The sequence below is a fragment of the Aythya marila genome (genome assembly GCF_965140915.1).
Source record: "Aythya marila genome assembly, chromosome: 13".
Taxonomy (NCBI): domain Eukaryota; kingdom Metazoa; phylum Chordata; class Aves; order Anseriformes; family Anatidae; genus Aythya; species Aythya marila.
This window is the reverse complement of record NC_139054.1, coordinates 15,096,096-15,120,176: the sequence shown is the minus strand read 5'-3', so window position 1 is coordinate 15,120,176 and position 24,081 is coordinate 15,096,096. Positions and strand designations below refer to the sequence as shown.

Below are 24,081 nucleotides of genomic sequence, written 5' to 3'. Positions count from 1 at the left end.
AGGGGTCTGGTCCAGCTGTCTCAATTGCAATGCATTGCTGCTACTGATTGGCACAGAGGATGGCATGAGAGTAATACTAACCAGGTCGATGGGGTTTTTGTATGAAAGGCTTGTGTATTTGGCTTCCAGCAGAGCTTCTGAGGGTGTTTCCTTCCTGCACTGCTTCCTTGCTGTTTCCTTGGCATGTCCCTTTTTAAGGTGTCTTTCTGCCTAGAACCGTGGTGCCATCAGTCTCGACAGCTCTATCACCTTAGTGGTGGGATTTTTTTATATAGACTTAAAAGCATCTATGACCTAGCCTGTGCTGATTTCCCTTGCACAGGCTCTTAACTGACCTTGTGGTCGCACCACAGCTGTCAGTGGTTTCCATGCTTTGTGGGCTGTAGACTTTTGGGTTCAGCTGAAGGTCCTTTGCTGTCCCCCCTGGTATCAGATGAGAAATATTCAAACATGAAAAATTTAAATAAATAATAAAAAAAGAAATCCTACACTCACCTTTTCCTTCGCTTTCCTAGAGCCGCTGCAATAGAAGGATTCCATTTGGATCCTCTGCTGGTGTCCCCGCTGTGTCTCCTCAAGCACAGGATAGCTCAGTGCTATCTGGGCCCCAGCTCTGGGGCCAGATCCTGCCTTGGCCAGCTCTGGACCAGGTTTCTCGAGGGGGTGCGGGCCAGGGCAGACTGCTTTACAGACCAAACTAAAGCTGAGCAGTGCCCTGGGTTGCAACAAATCCCGTCCCAAGGGAAAGCGCATCCCCGGGGCAAGGAAAGCCCCTGTCCCAGCCAGGCTGGAGCACAGCTTGCCAAGATGCCTCCTCCAGGCCAGGGCAGGAGCTCGTGGGGCCAGGACCCAGGCGCTGACAAGGGCTCAGCCTCGTGGCACTTGAGAGAAGAGCAGAAAAGCTTTTCTGCTTGCCATAGCCCCCGCCTGGGACGCACCAAGCTGTGGTGCTCGGAGGTGCCCGCAGCACCCTCCCGGTGAGGTTACGTGGTCCGAGAGAGGACAGGGGCAGCACGCGTCCCCTTTCAAGGGGTCTGGGGGGGCTCTGCAGGCCAACAAGGGCACCAGCGGTGGGAAAAGCACCGTCAGAAGCGGCAGAACTAAACCAGGTAAGGAACCAAGATCTTTCTGGCTGGATAGGACACAGGGGGAATGGCTTAAGACTAAAAGAGGTTAGGGTTAGATGAGGTACAAGGAAGAAATTCTTTGCTCTGAGCGCAGTGCGGCCCTGGCCAGCCAGACACATTTTTGTCATCATCCCATATTCCTCTCCTGGTGCTCTGGCTCCCCCTCCTGCCCGCATCCCGTCCCTGCTGTGGGTTTTGGGAACTGCACGGGGCTTATTTCCCATAGCCAGAGACCACGCCACTGTAAGAGGGAGAACGTGTGTGCTTTTATTTGTAGCAAGAGACATGAAAAACTAGTTTCCTCAAATGATTTGTAGACACTCAAAACAGTTCAAAAATATATTTTTTTCTGTAACATTTGGCTTCCCTGGACGCTTGCAAGCATAGCAATCACTCCCACCGTGGGGCATGATTTCACCCTCTCCTGGATGAGCTTCCACTCTCCCAAGAGGTATCTCCATAGGGATAATGCTGAGGACAATGCAACCTCTGGCCTTTCCAGTGCTAAATTATCAGAAACTACCTGAAAATCACAAAAAGAAGATAAAAAAAACAACTGCAGGAACAGAACAGCAAAGAACACACAGCCTGAAGCCCCCCATCTCTCTCCTTGAAGCTCACAGCAGGGAGAGGTCCCCAAGCCACCAGCGCAGAGGAGCGAGCACGGGGCCCCCAAACTGCCCAACCTGCGGAGCTGCTGGGGACGGGCTCAGCCAGCTGGGGCTGCCAGACAGCTCAGAGCTGTTATTTTTGACTCGGGATGGGGTTTCCCGTCCTTGGGGCACCATATCCCGGTCCTCGCCCTCCTTCTGTTAACACCCTGCTGCTTGCACGAGTCACCTGAGAGCGAGCAAGCCTCGGGGAGGCTGCAAAACCACACGTTTCCCAGCAGCCTCTCGAGCACTTTGGGGAATTTAAAACAAACAAACAACAACTCTGTAAACACTAAGGAGCACGTTTCAGGTCTGCACGCCATCCCCATCTGCTCCACCCCAGAGGCTGCCAGATTGATGAACCAATCTGGAAAACTTTACTGGAAGCGAGCGTCTGAGCCGCAGAGGCACTTTGGGGACGCTGAGTGTTCCTCCTCTGGGAGAGACCCTGCTCTGCTCTGATTTTTGGGCTGCTTCTGCAGCAGAAGACACCGGGAATGACTCCAGGCCAGCCCAGAAAAGCTCCAGCATCCCTCAACACCCGGGCACAGCACACGGGGATGAAGGCTTCTTACCTGGAGCTATCGTCTCGGCTGCTCCTCAACCTGCACCAGACGAAGATCCCTGAGGACAAACATTGCCTCTGTTAAACACCCCAGGGATGAAGATGCTCAACGCGTGGCAAAGAGCCTCAAGCCTGGAGGCTTTTTCACCACCCACACAGAGCTTCCTATTTTAAGCCACCAAGCTCTCTCCTTGGGCCCCAACTTGGGTGCATCCCTGCTTTTTTTTTTTTTTTTTTTCCCCTCCCAATTTGTAGCCAGCAATCTGCGCAGTCAAACTGCTGTCATCCTGGAGATGGATTAGCTTGGAAAAAGCGCTCCAAACAAGGAAGAGAAGCAAGGCCACAAGGCAAGGACACGCGCTTGCCTTCTGCAGGCAGAAAACCCCAGCGGGCTGCACTGGGGGGCAAAACTGCTCCCACCCCAGCAGGGATATGAGGGGTCCAGAAGCATCCGTGGGACTGACCCGGGCAGGGACAGCGAGAGGATCTGCATCCAGCTCTGGGTGTGGGAAGCCTGCTCAGAGCAAACTCTGCTCCCGAGGCTGGGGCAGGGGGGCGAGGCAGTGCACGGTGCCTGCCACGGTGCCCATCAGTGGTGCAGCAGAGCCCAAAATGCCAGGGGAAGCTGGTCCCAGCACTCACCTGCCAGCAAGCCGATGCTAATGAACACCAGGATGATGGGTAAAAATGCCTTGTTGTTGCCTGAAAAAGAATCAAATCCCAGAATTTTGCCCCCACAGAGAAAAAAAACTCCTGCTAACAGGTAGTGTGGCACAAGGACATGAGGACACAAGTCCTCAGTGGAGCTCTGCTGTTCCCACTCCTCATCTCAGACTGTGCTGGGAAGCCACAAGACCTCCAGGAACAGCGCCAGAGCGAACATTTTGGGGCCATCCCCAGCTTTCCATTCCTGTGCCCAGGGAAGAAAACCCCACTTACTGTGGACGCGCAGCAGGAAGGAGGTTTCGTTGTGGCTGACCGCGTTGCTGACTATGCACGTGTAGTAGCCGGTGTCGTTCATCAGGGCTCGGTGGATCTCCAGCGTGTTGTTGTGGATGAACTGGAGGCCGTTGCTCTCCATCAGCAGCTCTCCGTTCTTCTTCCACCGGTACAAGTCCACCTGCCCCTCCAGCACGTTGCAGTACAGCTTGGTGTCGCCTCCCACCTCCACGAACGAGTTGCCCAGGATTTCTGGCTCGGAGAGCGGCTCTGCGCAGATGGAGCACCCGTCGGCACTGACACCCCCGCCTCGAGGGTGCCAGCACCCGGGCAGCAGCTCCAGCTCCCCGGCTGCGGCGCAGGGTTTGGCACTCACCGACCACGCGCAGCTCCAACCAGCCCGTGGCCTCCGACTCGGAGCGGAAGCGGTAGAACCCCCCGTCCCACCAGCGCAGCACCAGCTGCAGCGAGAAGTCCATCTCGCTGAGCCTGGCGTGGCCCACGTAGGCGCGGGAGATCTCGGCCGACTTGTTGGGAACGAACGTGGCGATGAGCTCCTTGCGCGCGCCGGACTCGTACTCCCAGGACGCCGTGGTGCCGGCTGCCCTCGGCTCGACGCTGAAGAGCACAGTGCAGCCCCTGGCCGAGACCAGGACCTCGGACACCGGCTTGAGGTCGGCAGAGTAGCACGGGAAGAGCGTGCGGGCTGGAAGGGAGGAACGCAGCGCGGGGCTAGCGGGACGCACCGGCATCCAGCAGGCAGCTGGGCAGGGAGAGCCACCCTGGCTCGGCTCCCGCGCAAGCGGCGGTGCTGGGGACGGGATTATTTTGGGGGGGGCCTCACGGCGGGGCTTTAAGCAGCACCACGGAGAAGCAGGAGGCTGGGGAGGCGCTGCCTTCATCTCCCTGAATGCCTGCACTGCTTCGCTTCGCAGCCGGCTTCTGCCTGAGGAGTTTCCAAGCGTGGGTACGGCTGCGAGAGCCGCCTGCTCCTGGCCCTGCTCTATGGGGGGGGCTTGGAAGCAAAGGAGCCCCAGGGAGTCGCACCTGGAGCCAGGGCAGCCCCCTCCCAACCACCCATTTGCTCCCCAAAACATTTTGAAAGTTGTTATCGAGGCTGCGAGCATGCAGCAGGGGCTTTGGGGTGGGAAAAGCAGCCAGGAGAAGCTCCATGGTGGAGGGGGGAACCTGCACCGCCTGGCCTACCACAGCCACCACCAGCACCAACACCACCAGCACCACCACACTCACCACCTCCACCACCACCGCCCCCAGCCCCAGGACTTGCCTATGACAGCCAGGCCGGCCGCTGGGCCTGTCCCGGCGGAGGCCAGGAGGACGAGGAGGGGAAGGGCGAGCATGGCAGACCTGGGGTGCAGCGCGGCCTGCAGCAGGGCTGGGGCTGGGACCGGGATCGGCACCGGGTGCCACCGCCTCCTGTCGCCGTCACTCAGGCCCCGACACGCGGCTGGGCTCGGCACGGGGCACCAGGACGCCGGGCACGGCACGCACCACAAGGCCGGGGGCTGTGGGGTGCAGCAGGCTCAGGGTGCCCAGGAGCTCTGCGGCTGCAAAAGCAGCCCAGGCTGGATATAACGTCGTGTGCCTTAGAGATCTGTCTTACCGTTATTTAACATCTGGAGGTGAAGCCACGTCTCCTCCTCCAGCCCTGCTGCCCAGGCTGAAGCTCCACATGTGAAGAGCTGCGATGTCTTAAGTCACTGTGGCCCCCCAAGAGCTCAATTCCCCCAAAAGGTGCACCAGTTTCTCCCAGCACACCAGATTCTCCTGGCACATCTTCCCCCCTGCTAAACCCCCCGCAAGAAATCAGAGCTACACCAATAACCACGTGTAACCTGCTGCCAACCGGGCAGAGGTGAAAGCAGAGTTAGGAGTTCAAGAGAAACCTTCACCACTCCGGGCTGTGGGACCACCACTCGGTGTTTTTTCCATCTCCATTTCTCGCGCCCCCAGCATTGGGGGGTGCAGGGAGAGCAGGGTCCACGCCATGCCAAGCATCCAGCCCCCCCCCAGGGCAGGTGAGGCAGGGCAGAGCCCTGGGGGAGGCACAGAAGGACACGGGCAGGGCTCTCAGGTGATGCAGAAATACAGAGAGAGCTCCAAAAGGAGAGCCCCACTGCGAATTTTGTAGCACGCAGCACTGAACGCCCCCAGGATCGAGTGTTTTCCCACTGCCCCAACCCACAATAGGGATGCAAGGACATGGGGGTGGAAGCAGTGCGTAGAGGGGGCTTGAGGGGTCAGGCAGGAACCTCTCACCCTCACCGACTTTTTCCCACTCCCTCAGGGCTGAATCTGGAAAAAAAAGGGAAGAAACAAGTGCAGGAGCCACAGCAGGGCACCTGCTACCAGTTCAGAGAGAACTGGGGCTGAATAAATCAGTAGGAGGAATCAAGGAGGAATGGTTGTCTGACAAAAACCTTCAAAGGGGGAGTTCCCAGCTCATCAAGTCATCCAGGAGAGGGGAAGTGAGCTGGCAGAACCCAGGAGCTCAGCTACGGCTGATAAAGAGGCAGCCCCTGGACTGTAAGCCCAAAACAGGAGCTTTTAAGCCCAGAGGGGCTGCGCATGGGGAAGGTGGAAGAGCCCAGAGGCAACAGGAGGGGCTCGAGGCTGTCCCGGTCCCCCCCACACACCGCTGTGCTCTGGCCCTGCAGCCACAAGGATGCTCCTGCAGCCAGCGCTGCCCAGCCTCACGACATCCCCATCCCGACTGAGCGCACGCTCTCGTCCCCCAGCCGTGGTCGGGGCCACACCAGCAGCAGCCAGCTTGGTAATTAAACGTTTAATTGGACATCCGGGTAGGACCGCAGCTGGCCAAGCAGCAGGTTACCCGCTGCTCTGCTTGGCCGCCAGTCTCTTGTCTCTCTCCTCGGCGATGGTCAGCCGGATGCCCTTTCCACGGGGCAGGGAGATCCACGGCTTGTTGCCCTGCAGCGAAGCAGAAGTCACGTCACACCGAGAAGCACAGACCACAGCACGAGCCAGCCCCCGCGGGGATGGAATTCACCCAGCAGGAGACCCCGAGGAAGCCGTGGCGTACCGTCAGGCCTCTTTCTCCCACATCTCATGGGGCTCCCTCCTGAAAACATCCCCACCCACCCCTTCCGAGTTTATTTGCGCTTTCCCATCCCAGAGCGGTCAGCCCGAAGCTGTCAGAACCACGGGAGCAGAGCTGGAGCTTTGCTCCGTGTGCCCACGACTCCCAGCTTCAGCCCACAGCCCCCCAAAAACAGAAGAGGGCCCACCCACCTCCAGCCCGTGCTCACTTACCTTGCCAATCACAAAAATGTTCGAGAGCCTGGTGGCAAAGCTGTTGCCGTTGGCGTCCTTCACGTGAACCACGTCGAACGAGCCGGGGTGCCTCTCCCGGTTGGTGATCACCCCGATACGGCCCAAGTTGGCGCCACCAGTCACCATGCACAGGTTACCTAGGGCGGGGGGAGGCGGCTGTGACAAGAGCTCGTGCCGGGTGCTGAGCTGAAGCCCTTCTGCCGGGAGGAGGAGGGCAGGGACAGAGCCGCACAGCCCACGGGGCAGCCCGCAGAGCAGCCGGGCACCTCACGACATCCCCTGCCAACATCCCCCAAGAATCCCGGCACAGCTCGAGGAGCCCAACAGCTCTGCGGTCCCAAAATATTCCCCAACACATTCCCCACACAACACGGAGCCAGCCTCGAGCACCTGCTTCAGGTCAAAGATCCCTGATGGTTGTGTTTCACCCTCACAGTGCTCTTTGCTCTCCAAGAGCCCAGTGTTTTTGCAGGGAATTCGAGACCCACCTGTGTCAAACTTGATGAAATCCGTGATCTTGCCAGTCTCCAGGTCAATCTGGATCGTGTCGTTCACCTTGATGAGGGGGTCCGGGTAGCGGATGGTGCGGGCATCGTGGGTCACCAGGTGAGGGATTCCTTTGGTGCCCACGAAGATCTTCCTCACCTTGCACAGCTTGTACTGCAAACAAAACCCAGCGCTGCTCAGACGAGGCACCCCAGCCTTCAGCCTCCCTACAAACGCTGCGATTCCCTACAAAATCTTACAGCCAGGCATTTTGCCTCATTTTGCCCTGCAGCCTGTGGCCACACAGCAGAGGCTGCCTTCTCCCAGACCCATATCCCTCCTCCAGAGCTTTCTGGCTTCCTTTAACCTCAGCTCCAGGCAGCCCCGAGCCCCCTGTGCTCTGCCCCTACACCACAAGCGAAGCTCCCGGTGAAGGTAACGTCGCCCATGCTGACAGCGAGCACAGCAAGCAGCAGAGCACGCACCTGCAGACCCGTCTGGGAGCTGCCCTCGCGGCACACCAGCAGGTTTTCCCCCCTCAAAGGCTTCGTGCCCCAACCCAGAAGGCCCCGATCCTCTCAGGGGTGGCAAGGACTCGGTGCTCAGAGCCGCCAGCTCCTGTTCAGGAGATGCCAGGGAGGAAGCAGTGCCCCCAGGAACACCCGGCTGGGCCCGCGCGGGCACCAAGCTTTAGCCCCTCACCTTGGCCTCTTCAGCTGTGATGCGGTGAACGGCAAACCGGCCCTTGGTGTCGTACACCAAGCGGAAATGCTCGCCCGTCTTCTCGATGCTGATGACATCTGATTTCAGAGAGAGAAGGAGAAACAGCAGCTGTTAGTGGCTACTTTATCTAACAATCAGCACAAAGCTCACCTTTTAATAGACCTGAAGATGGCTGAATGACACTCGCTGTCACCAAAAAAGCACCTCGCCCCCAAATTCCTCTGGCCCCACAGGACATTCCCCCCATCACAGCCTGATGCGCCTGCCCTGGCCCTCCCTGCTCACCCATGAAGCCCGCAGGGTAGGTGATGTCCGTGCGAACTTTGCCGTCGATCTTGATGAACCTCTGCATGCAAATCTTCTTCACCTCATCGCCGGTCAGGGCGTACTTCAGCCTGTTCCTCAGGAAGATGATGAGCGGGAGGCACTCCCGCAGCTTGTGAGGGCCCGTCGACGGACGGGGCGCCTGCAGGAGACGAGCCTTGGGCAGGGGAGCCCCAGGAGGGGAGCCCCAGGACCCCAATAACTCTCACAGCGACACCCTAGGGCAGCTGTAGGAGGTTTTCCTGGCACGTACAGCCTCACAGGGCGCTCCCCTCACCACAAACCCACCCCAAACCCATCAGGGATGGAAAAACCCTCCAAGATCCCGGCCCAACCACCGCTACCACCACCGAGCCGTGTCCCCAAGCGTGCCCACCCTCTCCTCGCACACCCCCGGGGACGGTGACTCCCCCACCTCCCTGAGCAGCCCGTCCCAATACCTGAATGCTCCTTCCGAGCAGAAACACCTCCTCAATTCCCATCCTGAGCAACCTGAGCCCCCCCCCCACAACCCCCACCTCCCTCCCAGGGACAGGGAAACCTCCCCCCGGCCTCCCCCGACCCCTCCCCGGCCCATTACTCACGAAGACGCCGGTCAGCTTGTCCAGCATCCAGTGCTTGGGCGCCGCCACACGCTTCAGGTGCTTCTTGGGGCCGCGGGCCTGCGGGCGGGACGCGCCGGGGCCGCCTCAGCTCGGGGCCTCCTCATCCCGCACCCCCGGGGCCGCCTCATCCCGCCTCCCGCCGCCGCCATTCCCCCTCCCGAGCGTTCCCCAGGCTCCCGCCCTCCCTCCCGGGGTCTCCCGTGCCGGCGGGGGCGGCCCCGGGCCGCGGATGGCGGCGGATGGCGGCGGGGAGCGGCGGCGCCGCGGACTCACCATGGCTGCGCGCGGGCGGGAAAGGGGCGGGGAAGGCGGCGGGGGGAGGATGTGGGAGGGGGGGGAGGGGGGCGCGGCCGCCTCGCTGAGGGGCGCCCCCTGGCGGCCGGGAGGACCCCGAGCAGCGCCCGCGGCCCACCTCAAGGGGGGGTCTCTGGGTGACCCCATCCAGGCTGGGAGCCCCCCATGTGCCCCCCATCCAGGCTGAGACCTCCCCATGTGCCCTCCCATCCACTCTTGGAGCCCCCCATGTGTCCCCCATCCAGGCTGGGACGCCCCCCATGTGCCCCCCATCCAGGCTGGGAGCCCCCCATGTGTCCCCCATCCAGGCTGGGAGCCCCCCATGTGCCCCCCATCTAGGCTGAGACCTCCCCATGTGCCCCCCATCCACTCTTGGAGCCCCCCATGTGCCCCCCATCCAGGCTGGGACCCCCCCCATGTGTCCCCCCATCCACTCTTGGAGCCTCCCATGTGTCCCCCCCATCCAAGCTGGGATCCCCTCATGTCCCCCCCATGCAGGCTGAGACCCCCCCATGTGTCCCCCAACCAGTCTGGGAGCCCCCCATGTGCCCCCCATCTAGGCTGAGACCTCCCCATGTGCCCCCCATCCAGGCTGGGAGCCCCCCATGTCCCCCCCATGTGCCCCCTATCCAGGCTGAGACCTCCCCCTGTGCCCCCCCATCCACGCTTGGAGCCCCCCATGTGCCCCCCTGTCTAGGCTGGGATCCCCCCATGTCCCCCCCATGTGCCCCCCATCCAGGCTGGAACCCCCCCATGTCCCTTCCCTATCCACGCTTGAATCCCCCCACCCCGCCCCGTGCCCTCCTCAAAATAGCTAAGACCCTTTATGTCCCCCTCATCCAGGCTGGGATCCCCCACATCCCCTCCCCATCCCGGCTGGGACCCCCCCATGTCCCCCCCATCTACGCTTAGACCCCCCCAAGCATCCTCCCCCATAAAAGCTGGGACCCCACTCAGATCTTTTCCTGATTTTTTTTTTTCCATCCCTGCAGCCAGCGAGGGGGAGCCAGGCGACAACAGCTCCTGCTTCGACCCATTTTTTTTTTTTCTATGAAAAGGAGCAAATCTCACAGAGATTTGCCAACAGGGCCAGCTCCAAGGGGGCGTCAGCATCCAGCCCCCCATCCCTGCCGCAGTTCCTGCTCTTTGTAGCTGGGAAAAACAAGAGACTGAAACAAAAGCCCGGCCGCCTAGGACCCCTTCATCTGTGCTATTTATTCCAGCACAAGCTAATTAAAGCAAACAGGAAATCTGCTTTCCCACAACAAGCGGATGTTGCTTAAAAATAAAATAAAAAGAATCCGCACAAATAAAAACTTCCCGGGCCAGGTGATCCCCCCCCCCCCCACGGGTTTTGGGTGCTGGCACGGTAGGGTGGACACAGGACGAAAGGAAAAGGGCTGGAGTATTTCAAATACTTTATTTAGGGGAAAAAAATGCCCACCAGTTAAAAACACAGCTTGCAGTGGCCCCTCTTTTAAAAAACATTAGAACCAGTAGTGAGAATAAACTCTGTCGTGTTAAAAAAGGGAAGAGAAAGGAGCAAGGAAGGCGCTGCTGGCACGGGAAACCTGGGGCCAGAGGGCTCGTGCTCCTGCCCACGGCGAGCCCTGGTACGCAGCAGGCTTTTCTTTTTTTTTCTTGAAAAAGAGAAACGAATCCACCAACGAACCAACAGTAGTTTCTTCCAAATCCCCTCTGCAGCCGCTAACGCCGGCAGCCGCTCCCGTAAACGTGTCCCCTCCCGTGGGGAAATGCTCTGGGGGAAACCCGCGCCTTCCTACACCACGTGCTTCAGATTCCCTGCAGAGAAAGATGCACAGAAGGGTGAGCCCGACCGTCTCCGATCCCACTCGCTGCGTGGCACTGCTTTATTTTCTGTTCTTTGGGCTCATCTGATCAGCACTGCCTGCCCTGGGTGGGTATTTTTTGGGGGGGAGAATGCAGAAGGGGTGCCAGGGCGTGCCACGCAGCCACGGCTCTCCCTGTCTGACGCTGACAGGGGGGCAGGAGGGCATGAATTCCCCAAAATGTTGGTTGCAGACAAGTTGTACCCCTTGCGTCCGTCAGCTGATGCCTTCCTGCTGCTGTGACAGCCTGACGAGGTCTGACAGCAAGAGAGAGGGGTCCTAGTTAAGCTGTGATTGCCTCAGGAGCCCGTAAACCAAGACAAGACGCTGCTCGTTTGCGAGCTGCTTCCAGCTGCTCAGAGCAACAGAGCTGCCCTGGGATCAAAGGATGGGAACTCCACTCTGAGCACTGCCTCGGAGAAAAAAACTTGCTGCAGGGCTGAGCGTGCCATGGATGTTTTTGCATTGCCGGGTAACTCCTGCAGTGAAAATCTCTTATTTTTTCACCTAAAGGAAGCTTTCACCTAAAAGACATCTCTCTCGTTTCACCCTTGGGAACTGCAGCAAGCTCTGAGGGTTTATCAAACTGCTGGTGGGCACCCCCAGGTGAAGATGTGCTGCTTGCAGAGATGGAGCAGGCTGAGGAGCTTCGTCTTGGAAAAGAAATGGTGGCAGTGACACAGGTCTGTGAAACCACAGATGGGCACTGGGAAGGCGCCTAGGAGCCGGTTACTGGCTGCTTCTCATCCTACAACAAGGCAGCGCTCAGTGAAAATCCCCAACACCAAGTTTTATGCAAAAGAAAGTGGTTTTTCCACGTGCCAACCACGACACTTGCTGCTACGCTGTGTGCTGGCACCCAAAGTCTGAATAAACCTGGGAAACGAATGGAGGAATGGACGGAGGACAGGCTCCTCGCTGGATCCGTAACGTGCAACCAGCAACAGCGCCGAGAGCTTAGGAAGCCCCGAAACCACTGAACCCAAAAAGCTGGGAAGGACACCAGGAAAAGGCAGCAGAAAAGCAGCAGCCATGCTTCTGATAGAAATGGAAATTTAAGGACTCATTTACTGTATGTTCACAGAGGCACCTCCTGAGCCTGCCTTCCCGTGGGGAGCATCCAGTGATGTTTTTATTAGACATGACATGCCTAATTGTCTATGAAAGGCAATAAAATAAATGGGGTTTACCTTTCCAGTCAGCAAGGAAAACTCCAGCGAGCCCAAAGTCCTCCCTAAAAGGACCCCTAAGCCCGAAGCAGGAGGGTCAGCTTGAGCTGGACGACTCACCTTTGATCAAGTTGAGAATTTCTTGAATTCTCTGTGGCTCATTGCGGTCTGGCCGGCAGCTGGGCGTGATCTCCAGCACGTAGTCAGGACCGTACTCCGTGAAGAACTGCAGGAAGAAGAGAGGAGGGTCACCAGAGGGGTCCCGGGATGGCTGAGGCTGGAGGAGGGCTCCCAGGGGCACCTGTCTGTAACAAGGCAAAACTTATCCTCTCCTTCCAGGGAGCACATTTAACCCTGTTAATGTGAGCTTTCTGGGGGAGCTAAATAAAGCTAACGAGACTTTATAATCCCTCAACTGTCTCCCTGAGCACGCCCAAGAAGATGGAGCACGACCACGCACGAGCACCATGGACCAGTAAAGCCGTCCAAAGCCAACATGCTCCATCTGCCTCGGCCAGCAGGCGTTCAGATGCTCCTTCTGCAGCACATCATGAAATAATGCGATGGAGGAGGAGGGAGGGGACAGATAACTGCATCAGCTGAAGGAAAACAAAAGTGATCCTTCAATGTTCTTGTCAAGACAGCCGGTTTCAGAAGTTGTTGATCTTGGTTCTGGTTCAAGAGCTCCAAACACAGACCAGCGCTGATGGGAAGATGCAAGAAAAAAATTTAAAACCAATAAGGGAAATCCTCTGAAAAAAACTGCAAGCATCAGCCCGTGTATCTGGGCTTAAGGGTATTTGTGGACACAAACTGCTTAATGCATTTCAAAACAGGATTACAAGCTTCAATGAAAAATAGCAGCTGGAGCCACTAACGAGGCTAGGAATGAAGCTCTTGATCTCCTGCCAGAGGACAGGGGCTCACACCCTTCTGGGAGAGGCACAAGCATCACACCCGGCCTTCCTGGCTGCGAAGCACCCACGGGCACACACAGGCAGGGCAGGCAGCTTGTGCCTTGCTCCAGTACGAGCTGCGTGGCTGCAGGGGGCACATCCAGGGGGAACACGACAGCCCAAAATTTCACCTCCAGCTGCAAGCCAGTCCCAGCCCCCTGCAGGCTCTGTAGCCTGCAAGTTTCCACCATGGTTTTGGGGAAAAGTCATGCTCATTGGGCCATTGCTGGCAGAATGGAGGTGTACACCAACCTAAGGGCCGTGCCTGGAGGTTCTTCACCTGGTGCTGTTTGAACACTTCACTGCTTCGGTTTGGTCGATGGCCACTTTCTCCATGCCACAGGAGAGAAATGCAGGTTCCCCGAAGGCAGGCTGCTGCCCCACACTTAATGAGATGAATGCCACCATCTTCTGGCCAGTTTTAGATCCAGAACTGTTCAATTCACGTACCGAAGCTGTTTCTTATTACCAAGATTACTTTATTACCTTTGATGGAGGACGTGGCCACAGGCTCTGAACAATCAGACAACCTATCATGCTCCTGCGTCTCCACGTATTCTTTCTGAACCCGAAGCAGATCAGAGAGGATTTCTAAATTGCTCCTGTCTCAGCTCCACCCAGCTCTGTTTTCCCAGGACCTTTCTGGCCGTGCTGAGCCACTTCACCTGGCACCCAGTAAGTGCTGCAGTTACGCTCCTGATCCCCACCAGCAGCCTTGGGGCTAACATCACCACCCAGATAGGATTCTTAGTAAATCTTCTCTGAGATGCAGGGTCGAGATGCACTTGTGCATGGCAGGGACTTGGTTTGATCACACACATTCTCCTCCCGGTGGCACCAGTGACACCAGGTGACTGCTTCACTCCAGGCAGCCCACGTTTTCCCTGGCTCCAGCTCGTTCCTCTTCAGGTGCTGCAGCACAGCTCCATGAGGCCGACTGGGCTGCTCTCCAGGAGAGTGTTCCTCCAGGAGGGTGATTCCTGAGCAGCTCATCTCGTCTCCGGAAACGAAAAATCACAAGCACCATTACGCTGCAAGGGGAGCCCAACTTGGCTGGCCAGCAGTGGCGCCAGAAGTCGCAGCCAGCTCAGCTCTGCAGCCCAAGCGTCGGCTGTCCCAGAAGAGGATAAATATTCCTTTGAGAAGGAGCAGCCAGAGCACACAGGAGCCCATTGTGCACCTTGTGACATCCCGCACGCAACTCATTGCTCAGTTTTAAAACCTGTTTCTGGTTAAAGGATCGCATCTAAGCGGGACGACTCCCAAAAAGCGTCTCGTATCTGCAAGCACCAATGTCCATGACGACATATTTTCAGCTTAAACCCACTCATACGCTTTAGTTCCTCGTGCATACTGGTCTGTGAGATCCTCAGACAAATCAGAACGTAATTCTCCTCCGCAGTCACTGCAGACTAAAACGTAGAGCCTTGAGAAAGCTCTGGCTCCTTCCTGGCACATCCTGAAGGACTCTTTGAGCCCGCAGGTGACTCCACCTCCCCACCCCCTGTGTAATTACCTGAGGGTTGACTTTACTGGCTTCTCAGCTCCCTTCCAAAAAGCTGTGGACAGCCCTAGGTTTGGGGAACAAGCACCCACTGTGCTGCTCCGACAGTGCGTTATTGTTGCAGGAGCCTCTCTCAACAAAACAGCACTGAGCAGCCAGGGTGCCGCTCGCGTTAGGTGGAGTGACTCTGCTCCTGGGCAAGGAGCAGGGAGGGTTTGGCAAACCTTACCTCGTGATCAGGGATCTCCGAGGACAGCGTTCTCCCAAGGATAACCCCAGTCAAGTATGTCCAGCAGCGGGCCGTGTTGGCAAGGTTGTAGCCTCCTGTCTCCAGCAAGAATTACGATTTTGGAAGGGGAAAGATGGGGGAGAAGGGAAAGAGCAGATTTTACTAGCAGGAACAAGCCACGGAAGCTCCTCCAGCCACCTCTGCAGACCCAGCACAACCCCATCTGTCTCTTGACAGCACAGAGGGGTTTTCATGGGTAACAGGGACAGAAAGGCAAGGGCGGCAGCAGAGACAAGGAACTATTGCTTTTAAATGCCAGCCTTGGGCCCATAAAGCATGATCCACACGTCCAGCCGTTTGCTGGTGAGCTCTTCAGCACTGTCATGCTTGAGAGGACAAACATGAAGCTAATTAGTACGACGAGTGACAGCTTTACAAGTAAATGACGTTTCACAGGCAGTATGGGAGTAGTCATGTCTATTGTGACTGTGCACAACCTCACAAGGAAAAACCCTGGCTGAAGGCAACCCTGCCAGAGACTGAAAGAATTTCCCTGCAGACCGAAATAAGGAGAGAAAAACACTTTGACAAGAGAGGAAGGCTGTATTTTCCAAAGCTTCCTTCCCCTCGTTTTTTTTTTTTTTTTTTGCCAAATACCATTTCTCCTCTCTTCCTCCAGTTTCCACCCCGAACGCTTCCGCACGCTGTGGTGCTGGGACACTCCTTCGGGATTTCCACTCACCTCCTCCCAGCACGAGGGTCGCCAGCTGCCACTGCAGGACGTACTTCAGGCACTTGCCCACTCCCTCGGGGGTCATGTTGAAGGAGCACATGGGGTCCCCGGCGATGGTGTCAGCTCCCAGCTGCAGCACCACCGCCTCCGGGTTGAAGGCGGCGTACACCTCCTTCAGCACGCTGCGGGGAGAAATTGGGAGGGTGGGCATCAAAGCAGGCGTCTGACATCAGCTGCCCTGAGGACAGGGCAGGAATCCAACCCCAGGGGTCTTCCTAAGCATCTCCTGGATGGTTTGATGTCCAGGGAGATGCATCCCTGGGACAAAGAGCTCGCCCTTACCCAGCACTCACCCCAGAAACTTCACCAGCCGCTTGAAACCCCACCAAGGTGCCTGCAGGGCTGAAGCCATCAGCTCAGCAAGCACGGCAAGCTGAGGGCTGCCCTCACTGCTGAAACACAGGCACCTCTGGGGAAAACTCGACCCTGCTGAGACCACATGCGTGGGCTGATTAATAGCTGAAACTAGCTGATTAATTACCTCTTTCAGCTATAATTAAGAGTGGCTTTATTATGCAAACTGCCACAACCGTTTAATGTAATTCAGATTTTTCTTTGTCTTTGGAGCAAAGCTAACGTCACTGAATTCCTCTAGATTATTCCTTACTTTCCTTTGCTGCACTCGTCGTGTTTCTCACACGTTGTGCTTTTTTTAATCTTCAAAAGGTTAGCATTTAATCTCCAGGTAAAGTCACCCACATCTTGTCAGAACCAGTTTGATTCATTACGTCGGGCAGTTTTGGAAGGCAATCAAGCAAATCAGCTACTCTTATGATTAGACAGACCCTTCATCATTTCCTCTTTTAATGGAAACACTACATGAGCAGCCAGGTTTACAGAAGGTTACTCTGGGTGGAAATGTGCCTTCGACACATCCCTACATGAGTTACAACTCTTGTACATCACAGAAACTCAGCATCCAGCTCTGGTGCTGCCAACCTCACTGCAGCTCTGAAACTTTTCATTCCTAGCTGTCTTTGTCTCCAAAATTTTAAAGACCTGTCAGATTTTCCAGAAGAAAAAAAAAAAAAGTAAAATCAGATTTTGGCCCCCCACTTCCACGCGGTAGTTATTGACAAATTATTAACAGCGTCTCCCTGGGAATTGCTCTGGGAATGCCTGTGCTGGCAGCAAGTCAGCAAGCTGAGCACAAGGAGCACGGCTCCTCTTGCCAGCAGGGGAGGCAGAACACAAGGAAATGCTCTGGGCAGTCTGCAGAAACCCCTGTCAGGAGGAGATGCGGCTCCAGGAGGCATGGTCAGCCACCCTACCTGCTGGCCAGGCCAGGACTCTTCCTCTTTGCTCACGAAACCTCAAAATCTCTTGGCAGATCTTGTATTTATACGTAGCTTGGAACCTAGGGCAGCTTTTGATGTCCTTCAACTCGTTACATGTGTGATGGGCTGATCCTGACTGGGCTCCTAACCCCTCTTTCTGCTCCTAAAGCTGTGCTGCTTTTTGGAAGCGTAGCCCCCAGCAAGACGAGGCACAAGCAGCCACAAGCAGCAGGAGGCACACAGCGTGACCACCCGAAGGGGCTCCAAGCCCTGAGTGGTTTCAGCCCTCAGCTGTTACAGCTGAAAGCCAGATGTGAGACCGTGTCCTGCAGCCCTGCACTCAGGCTCACCTCGCCTAAAAGTGAACAAGCCCGGCAGTCCACTTTCGACGTGGCTAACAGCTCGTGGGGTTTGTCACAAATCAAGAGAGAGAAGGGCCCGTGGGGAGGCAGACATTCAGCCTTTCATTTCTCCATCACAGACAAAAGGAGCTTTGAAAATACTCCTAGTTCAGCCCCAAGCACATATCTGATGGATGGCCAGGGTTCAGAGCATTTATTTGAAGAAAAAGCATGTAGCCCTAGCTCCACAGCTAAAAAGTACTTCTCCCTTCTCATCTTCGCCTTAAACACACCAGGCTGACCGGTGGCCAAGAGACCCTCGCACTCACACCTTTGTTTATTCAGCTTGCCCAAAGATTTGAAGAAAACCTCTGAGACCTCTTGAGATCTGTGTTTGTTGTAATCAAAAACAGCAACAGGGGAAGGGGCGAGCCTTATCCAAGGAAGAAGAGTAATTAAAAATAGTAAATAAGCAAAATCTGTGCAGTCTGTTCTCCAAAATCCCATCCAAGCAAACTGTATCAGAGCAAGAGGACTCACGTTTCACAGATCTGGTAATACTTCTCATCCTGAATGCCATCCTGAATAGGCACGTTCACGCTGTAATAGCGACCTTTCCCCAGGCCGACATCCGTCACATCGCCTGTGCCTGAAAATCAGAAACACCCAGGGGTTAACAAAGGGGAGAAGAGGCTCAGCAGCAAGAGAAACGTGTGGCATGTCTCAGGTGAGGGCAAAGCACCAGGCGTGTCCATGGGGAAGCTCCCTTACCACCACGAACACGGGAGGGTTTGGATGGACCTGGGTCTAGCTGTCTGCCCTACCCTGCAATTAAGCTTTCAAGGGCAGCCCAGCAGTGGCTCTGCCACAAACAGAAAGGGGGAGATGTGTCAAATGCAGAGTTTCCCCCTCTTTCCTTCTTCTGGGTCAGAAGGGAGGAACATTTAGAGAGACACCTCTGCTGGTGAGGACGGGCTGTGCCTTTGCAGGGACCTCATCAACGAGTACAAATCAGTACAAACCTCGCCAGTTCAACTTGCCTGGGAAAAATCCTGGCGAAAACTTGTGCAGAGAAACGGTCATAACTTTTGAGGTGAAGCTAAAGGCATCTTCAACCCCTGTCAGAAGAGGGAAAAGACAAAAAGCTTTCAAGCATTTTCATTTGCGTAAGCAACAGAGTCTGAACGCACACCCGATAAACGTGGGCCAGTGAGCAGAGCAGGAATGAATGACCCAGAAACCCAGACGTGGCTTGGCAAATCCATCCTTCAGCAACAGGGATACGAATTCAAACGCAGCAGTGTTCACAACTGAGATGAATTCGGCTGGTCTCATGCTCATCAAAACTGAACGGGTCGGTGCCCTGCCAGGCTGGGGAGGGAGCCTAGCAAGGATGCTTTGGCTGGAGCGTGGCTCTGATGAGAACCAGAGCTACTGGGCTCTCTTGCTTCTTCGCCAGCACTTCTGCAATCCCACACGCTGCTTCTTTCCCTTAAATATGGATTAAAATAGCGGGGGTGTGCAGGGAAAGAGTAGTTACAGGAAACTTAACAGAAACCAAATGGTGGGGCAGGGGTGGAACGGAGCAAAGCGAAACACCCCACGCAAGTTGGGAGAGCAGGAAATGCTAAGTGGTGTTGCAATAACGGCCCTGAAGCAGGGCGCACTCTCAGCAAGGCCCTCTCCGACTTGAGCTTTACAAAGTCAGTCCTTTTAAAGGCATCGTGCACTGCTGACTGCTTCTGCTTTGCTCTGATGACATCAGAGAATCAAGCACCGTGAGCTCTGCGGGGCCAGGCACGCAAACCCGGGGAAGTCCTCGCCAGAGAGCCCCTGGCAGAGGGGATAACTGCAGCGGGAGCTGGCCCTTCATGCAGCTCATTGCTTTAGGCACGAGAGTGCTGCCCAGAGCCTCACAGGAGGGCAACACGCTCGAATAACACCAAAATAATGAGCAGCATGGGGCAAACCCACAGAGCAGGACAAGGGAGAAGTGGATCGAGGGAATTCACACTGGAAGGGGACACAGCCACGGCTGCTACAGCAGGGAAAGCCTCACTGCCCCATCCCTTCCCTCAAGTCTGCAGGGCCTTACCATCCCCGTGATGCAAATCCAAGTCAATATAAAGGACTCGGTCAAATTTCTGGCGCAGCCGCAGGATCCCCAAGACAGCGTCGTTCAGGTAACAAAAGCCTGAGGCTTCATCTCTGTGAAGAAAACAGCCGTGAGGTTGAACAGCACCACTGCAATCGCCACCGAGCTCGGCTTCGCCACCTGCACTTTGCAAGCCTCCACCTTCACCTCCAGGAAGAGGAGCCCGGCCAAAGGCCAGCAGCGATCAAGAGGTGGGTCAGGAGCAGCCCAAAGCACGGCTGGGGAGCACAGGGAGCACAGCTCACGATGGCTCACGCTGATCCCTTCTCACACCTGGGCTTGCCAGCAGCAGGCCCTGCTGACGGGAGGCTCTGACCTCTCAGCAGGAGCTCTGCCCATTTTGTTGTTGTGCAAATAAAATGCTAGCAAATAAAATATTAGCAAAGAAAGATGTTTTATAGAAATTCAGGGCCACTGAGATTAAAACTGCTGTCAACTGTACCCTCCTCTTCCTCTGCAGCAAGAAGCCAGCAGCCAAACAGAGGACAGAGGTGTGGTGGGGACACTTGTCCCGGATTGACTTGCTTCAAAGTCAAGTCCCCGGTCACCACTTGACTGGTCCATTTACCTGGTTTGGGGACGCAGCGAAAAGATGTCAGCTCCCTGCAGCTTTGCAAGCTGCCACCAAGCCCTGTGTGGGCCCAGATCCCTCTTCCCCAGGCTCAAATGGCTCCACGACCTCAGGTGTGCCCCTTAGGAAGCAGCACTGCTCCACTCCCTGCTCGGTGGCCTCAGAGCCACCAGAAGCCGGTGTTTTGACAAAAGGACACCTATTCTGCATGCATGCACACCAGGACCAGCTCTGGGGCTTGAATGAGAAAGACCACAGGTGAAAATCTTCGTCCTCCAGCAGCACAGAGGCATAATGGCACAGCCCTAGTGCCCACCTGCCGGGTGAGCTCTCTCCCTTTCCATCTCTCGCGCAGGAAGGGCACAGCTTGGGTAATTACTTGCTCGTTGCTCTCACGCTGCTGGGAATAAACGCAGCGTGGACACAATTCCAGCTTGGCAGGACTTCGGTGAGCTCCCAGGCTGCTGGTTCCTTCTGACAGGGAGCAGGAGGAACCAAACCCTGCAGCCTGAGGAGCAAATGCGGTGCCAACACCAAAAGAGAAAACGACTTCCCTCCAGAGGGTCACCCAGCCCACCGCAGCTGGAACACCAGGAAGAAGGGAGAAGCCCATGGCAACTGGAGCCAGAAACTTGAAGCAATGCAAAGAATCAAACTTCACAGGTTCAGAGCTCACAAGGAACTCTGAGGAGTTCTCCCTCTCCAACAAACGCCATGCCCTGAGAGCGAGCACGAAGACAGCAAGCTCCAGGCGGGGCATGGAGCTGTTTAAGGCTGTGACTGGGAGCCTGAAACAACCCAGCCAAATTCCTTCCCCTCCACCACCCCAAAATATTTTTAGATTCAGAACAGCCTCTGTTAAGCAGGGGCAAGGGGAAGAAACCTGGAGCCATTCCTGGTGAACGTCCTGGTGCCTGCAGCTCTGCAGAGCTGCCCTTCAGCACCATTCGCTCTCACCAAGCAGTGAGAAGCAAGTAGCAAAGCTAGCAGCTGGCAGGATGCAACTGCACAAAGGGGAACCCAACCCTTGGTGACACCACAAAGTGCCACGAGGGCACCAATTTCATACAGGCTCCAGAAGGGATTTAACAAGCCAGCAGAAAACTACCCGCTCAGCCCAGCGGCAGCAGCAAGGAAAAAACTTCTTTGCTGTTACAGATGTTTTCTGAACTAAGCCGTCAAAGTAAAAGAAGGCAGAGGAATTTTAGGAAACCGTCCATGTCACAAAGAGCCAGAGCACTCAGCTCAGCCAAGCCAAACCCCTTCCTGTCCCAGGAAGCAGCAGCTGAACCTGGTCAGCAGGGCCACGGGCAGCCCTTGCCATCGCGTGAGTGTGCATGCCACTGTTACAACTACCGGAGCTCCTCTGTCAGAAAAAAAATAAAAATAAATAAAAAAAACACCACGCTGCTGCAAGAAAGGAAACCTGTGCACTTGTGCAGAAGGAGTTAGGGTTAGGGATGCGGGTTACGCAAGCTTCTGGGACTCCCCTCTTCTGCATTTGCTGATGTGATGTTTTGGAAGATGGGAGATTGAAGTTAACATAACACATTTATCCTCGGGAAACAAGGAAGCCACAGAAATAAGTTGTTCTAGCACTACAAAAATCCCAGGATTTGGGGACAACATTGACGCTTCCTCTCCTGCTGTTCTGGAGGGCTGCCGCTGACAGCACAGCTCAGGGCCAGCAGAGCAAAACAAAAACCAGAGCTTGGGCCTGCGCCGTTTCACTCCTCTTATTAATGAGCCAAGAAAGCCACACCAAACAATGTGGACGATGTCTTGCCACACTCTCCCGAGTTTGAAGCAACACCAACCACTTGCCTCTCCACAGCCCTGCTCTGTGGACCACAACGTGCTGTGCTTGACTCTTAATTCTTGCTTGACTCCCAGGGGAGAGGAAACCATCCCTGGCGGTGGGTTTGAGCCCCAGAGCCACGCTGCAGCCTCTGCCCTGAGCCCCGCTTCCTTCCCCCCTGCCTCCTCTCGGCCCCCTGCCCGCACAGCCGCCGCCGGGCGGCCTCCCCCGAGGGCTCCCGGGGAAGCCAGGGATGAGGAGGCTGGGGACAGACACCCAGTTGAGAAAACGCAAGGGAAGAGAGATGGTTTTCTTACTTCTTCGCGTGATGCCACCCTCCAGGCCAGTTAATCGCTACCTTGCACTTGCCGTCCAGCAGGCACTGGGCCGCGGTGATGGTGGCTCCCCCCACGGCTGCCGCGTAGTCAAAGATGCCCTCGGTAGCCGGACAGTCGTAACCTGCGGGTGAGAGCCAGCGTCGGGCGTTTCCTCTGTGCAAAGCACGCCCCGAGCTGTCGCTCCTCAAGCGCAGCCCTAACTTTCTGCTAAAAGAGAAAGAAACGAACCGAAGCGCAGCACCCGCTCGGCGGGTATCACGGCTGGACTCGCACAGAGGATTTAGGGGGTGTAAGTAGGAAAAAAAAGCAAAAAAAAAAAATCTTCCTTGTGCTTGGATCAGTCACAGAAGGGTTTTAAGTGCAAGCAGAGCGGCTTCAGAGGCACGAAGGGCAGGTGTAGGGCAGCCTCATGAGGTCTGCCCAGAATTTGCACCGCTGCCTCAGTGCTGGGTCACTCCACGGGTTCCCCAGTCAGAGGAGTACCCACAGCCGCCTTGCTGGCTGGAGGTTCTTAAAGTCCAGCAGGCAGGAGCCCACTGCTGAAGCCGTAAGCCAAGCTGGTGTGCAAACAGTGCAAACCTGGTTCCTGGCTGCAGCTTCAGGCTGCTGTTCGCACGTGCCGTCCACCACAGCAGGCTGGGGTAACCATTCCTCAGCTCTCCACCAAGAGCACCATGCCAGGGCCTGCCGCCCCCCTCAGGATCCCCAAATGAGCAGGAAAAGCTGGCAGCTGGGGCCAGATGGAGCAGCAGCACGGGGCTGACAGTACCCTCTGCTGGCAACACGGAAAGCATCAGCATGACCAGCACCACACCAAAGCCACAGCAAGCCACTGGAGCTCAGCTTCACCTAGGCACCAGCAAAGGGCACCTGGCACCTGATACGTGGTCACCCTCCCCCAGAAAGCTCGTGTCCTCACCCAGTCCATACTCCACGGACTCCGGATGGTCGTCATCCCCCTCCTCGCTGACTTTCTGCAGGTGCTGCAGGTAAGCGTCCGTGTGGAAGCTCGCCATCTCCTCCATGGTAGCCACCTTCGGCTTGACTATCCTAGCAGGGAGGGGAGAGGAAGCAAGTCAAAAACACCACCCAGCTGGAAAATCCTCGGACAGTTCGGCGCTTGCTGTTGAAAAATAACCCACAAAATCCCTCCTCCTCTTCCCACACTGTCACCTGGAGAGAGAAAGCCGCCCCGCTGAGCCGCAGCACGCTGCTCCCCATGCCTGGTGCTGCCGGCTGTGCCCACCCCGATGAGGACCAGCTGCAGGAGCTGCCTGCATTAACCTCTCCACATCACTCTGAGATTATTTTTTTCCCCGTTAGGTTTGTTATTCCCCTTTGAGCAACTCCTGGCAAGGGCTAGTTGCAGTGGCTGTGGCAGGGCAGCCGGCTGCTGGGGCAGGAGCTGAGCAGCGGTTCCTACACACCCTGCCTGCAACCCAAGCAGAGACCAAGCCTGTCTTCAGCAACCCGTGTGCATCGTCCCCGGGTCTGGGTGCTTTGCCACCTGCACAATTAAAGCTGAGGCTGTGCCGAAGCCCTCTGCAATCAGGCGATGCAGTGCAGGTTGTGGCTAGTGGAAGATCGCCGCAGGCTCGCCCACAGGCCGGGCATTTCTATCCCCACGCCCTTCGAGTTCACCTCCACAATGGTTTGTGCGGCACCCTACCAAAACACCCCCAGCTAAACCAACACAAAGATTTGTAAACGGAGCAAAGGAAAAGTCCTGCGGGGACCTCCTGGAGGTCCCTCAACAGGGGCGTGAGGACATCCTGAGGTGCTGTGCAGCAGGAGCCTCTCCTCTCCCTCCACACCCAACCCCAAGGGCCCAGAGGACGGCAGAGGGCTTCTCGCCGCTCTGCCCCAGGCCCCATACCCCGACTGCTCCCCCAAGAGCCCCAAGACCCCCGCAGATCCCCTCGGTGGCAGCCCGGCACCGCCACGAGCCGTGTGGCTCCCCGCAGGCCCCGGCCACGCTCGGCGTGCCCCACGGCCGCGGCACGGCGACACTCACATCATGTGCTCCAGCAGCGAGTACGCCTCGATCAGCGAGTGCACCATGCTGGCCT

The 24,081-nt window shown here is 56.6% G+C and overlaps 3 protein-coding genes across 6 annotated transcripts in view; all 3 read right to left on the bottom strand.

Moving 5' to 3' along the window:
- Positions 1 to 312: 312 nt before the first annotated feature.
- On the bottom strand, positions 313 to 4,896 carry LOC309883012 (hepatic and glial cell adhesion molecule-like). 3 transcript variants are annotated; one of them, XM_082770650.1, is made up of 6 exons: positions 4,573 to 4,896; positions 3,661 to 3,990; positions 3,285 to 3,554; positions 2,988 to 3,047; positions 2,356 to 2,404; positions 313 to 423 (listed from the first exon to the last, which is right to left on the bottom strand). In XM_082770650.1, exons 1-6 carry the CDS (start codon positions 4,643 to 4,645, stop codon positions 357 to 359), a joined length of 849 nt encoding a protein of 282 aa, XP_082626776.1. In that variant the 5' UTR covers positions 4,646 to 4,896; the 3' UTR covers positions 313 to 356. The 3 variants fall into 3 exon arrangements, with proteins under 3 accessions (XP_082626776.1, XP_082626774.1, XP_082626775.1); XM_082770648.1 differs by having other exon boundaries at positions 3,661 to 4,696; XM_082770649.1 differs by lacking the exon at positions 313 to 423 and adding an exon at positions 1,515 to 1,650 and having other exon boundaries at positions 3,661 to 4,696.
- Positions 4,897 to 6,075: 1,179 nt separating this feature from the next.
- On the bottom strand, positions 6,076 to 9,043 carry LOC309883001 (small ribosomal subunit protein eS4). Its single transcript, XM_082770630.1, has 7 exons — positions 9,011 to 9,043; positions 8,717 to 8,794; positions 8,094 to 8,274; positions 7,788 to 7,885; positions 7,088 to 7,259; positions 6,579 to 6,736; positions 6,076 to 6,236 (listed from the first exon to the last, which is right to left on the bottom strand). The coding sequence occupies exons 1-7, from the start codon at positions 9,011 to 9,013 to the stop codon at positions 6,135 to 6,137; spliced, it is 792 nt and encodes a 263-aa protein (XP_082626756.1). The 5' UTR covers positions 9,014 to 9,043; the 3' UTR covers positions 6,076 to 6,134.
- A 1,389-nt stretch (positions 9,044 to 10,432) lies between these two features.
- The window catches only part of LOC309883123 (histone deacetylase 8), a 28,807-nt gene continuing 15,158 nt past the window's right edge, over positions 10,433 to 24,081 (bottom strand). For both annotated transcript variants that reach the window (XM_082770909.1, XM_082770908.1), the window contains 10 exons: positions 24,027 to 24,079; positions 22,932 to 23,062; positions 21,992 to 22,133; positions 19,246 to 19,358; positions 18,191 to 18,268; positions 17,691 to 17,799; positions 15,482 to 15,654; positions 14,740 to 14,834; positions 12,171 to 12,276; positions 10,433 to 10,834 (listed from right to left, as the gene is read on the bottom strand). In XM_082770909.1, coding sequence (XP_082627035.1) covers positions 10,812 to 10,834; positions 12,171 to 12,276; positions 14,740 to 14,834; positions 15,482 to 15,654; positions 17,691 to 17,799; positions 18,191 to 18,268; positions 19,246 to 19,358; positions 21,992 to 22,133; positions 22,932 to 23,062; positions 24,027 to 24,079 — 1,023 coding nt within the window. In that variant the 3' untranslated portion in view covers positions 10,433 to 10,811. The remainder of the gene's footprint in view (positions 10,835 to 12,170; positions 12,277 to 14,739; positions 14,835 to 15,481; positions 15,655 to 17,690; positions 17,800 to 18,190; positions 18,269 to 19,245; positions 19,359 to 21,991; positions 22,134 to 22,931; positions 23,063 to 24,026; positions 24,080 to 24,081) is intronic.

Bases quoted from the DNA above. Each gene is read 5' to 3' on its own strand.
- LOC309883012 (XM_082770648.1), bottom strand. From the start codon at position 4,411: ATGCTCGCAGCCTCGATAACAACTTTCAAAATGTTTTGGGGAGCAAAT. The intron at 3,555-3,660 runs GTGAGTGCCAAA...CCATCTGCGCAG, and splicing joins GTTGGAGCTGCGCGTGGTCG to AGCCGCTCTCCGAGCCAGAA. The intron at 424-2,355 runs GTAAGAAGCCTT...ATCTGATACCAG, and splicing joins AGCCGAGACGATAGCTCCAG to GGGGGACAGCAAAGGACCTT.
- LOC309883001 (XM_082770630.1), bottom strand. The intron at 7,260-7,787 runs GTGAGGGGCTAA...TTTTGTTTGCAG, and splicing joins TCACAGCTGAAGAGGCCAAG to TACAAGCTGTGCAAGGTGAG. The intron at 6,737-7,087 runs GTGGGTCTCGAA...CCCCCGCCCTAG, and splicing joins TTTCATCAAGTTTGACACAG to GTAACCTGTGCATGGTGACT.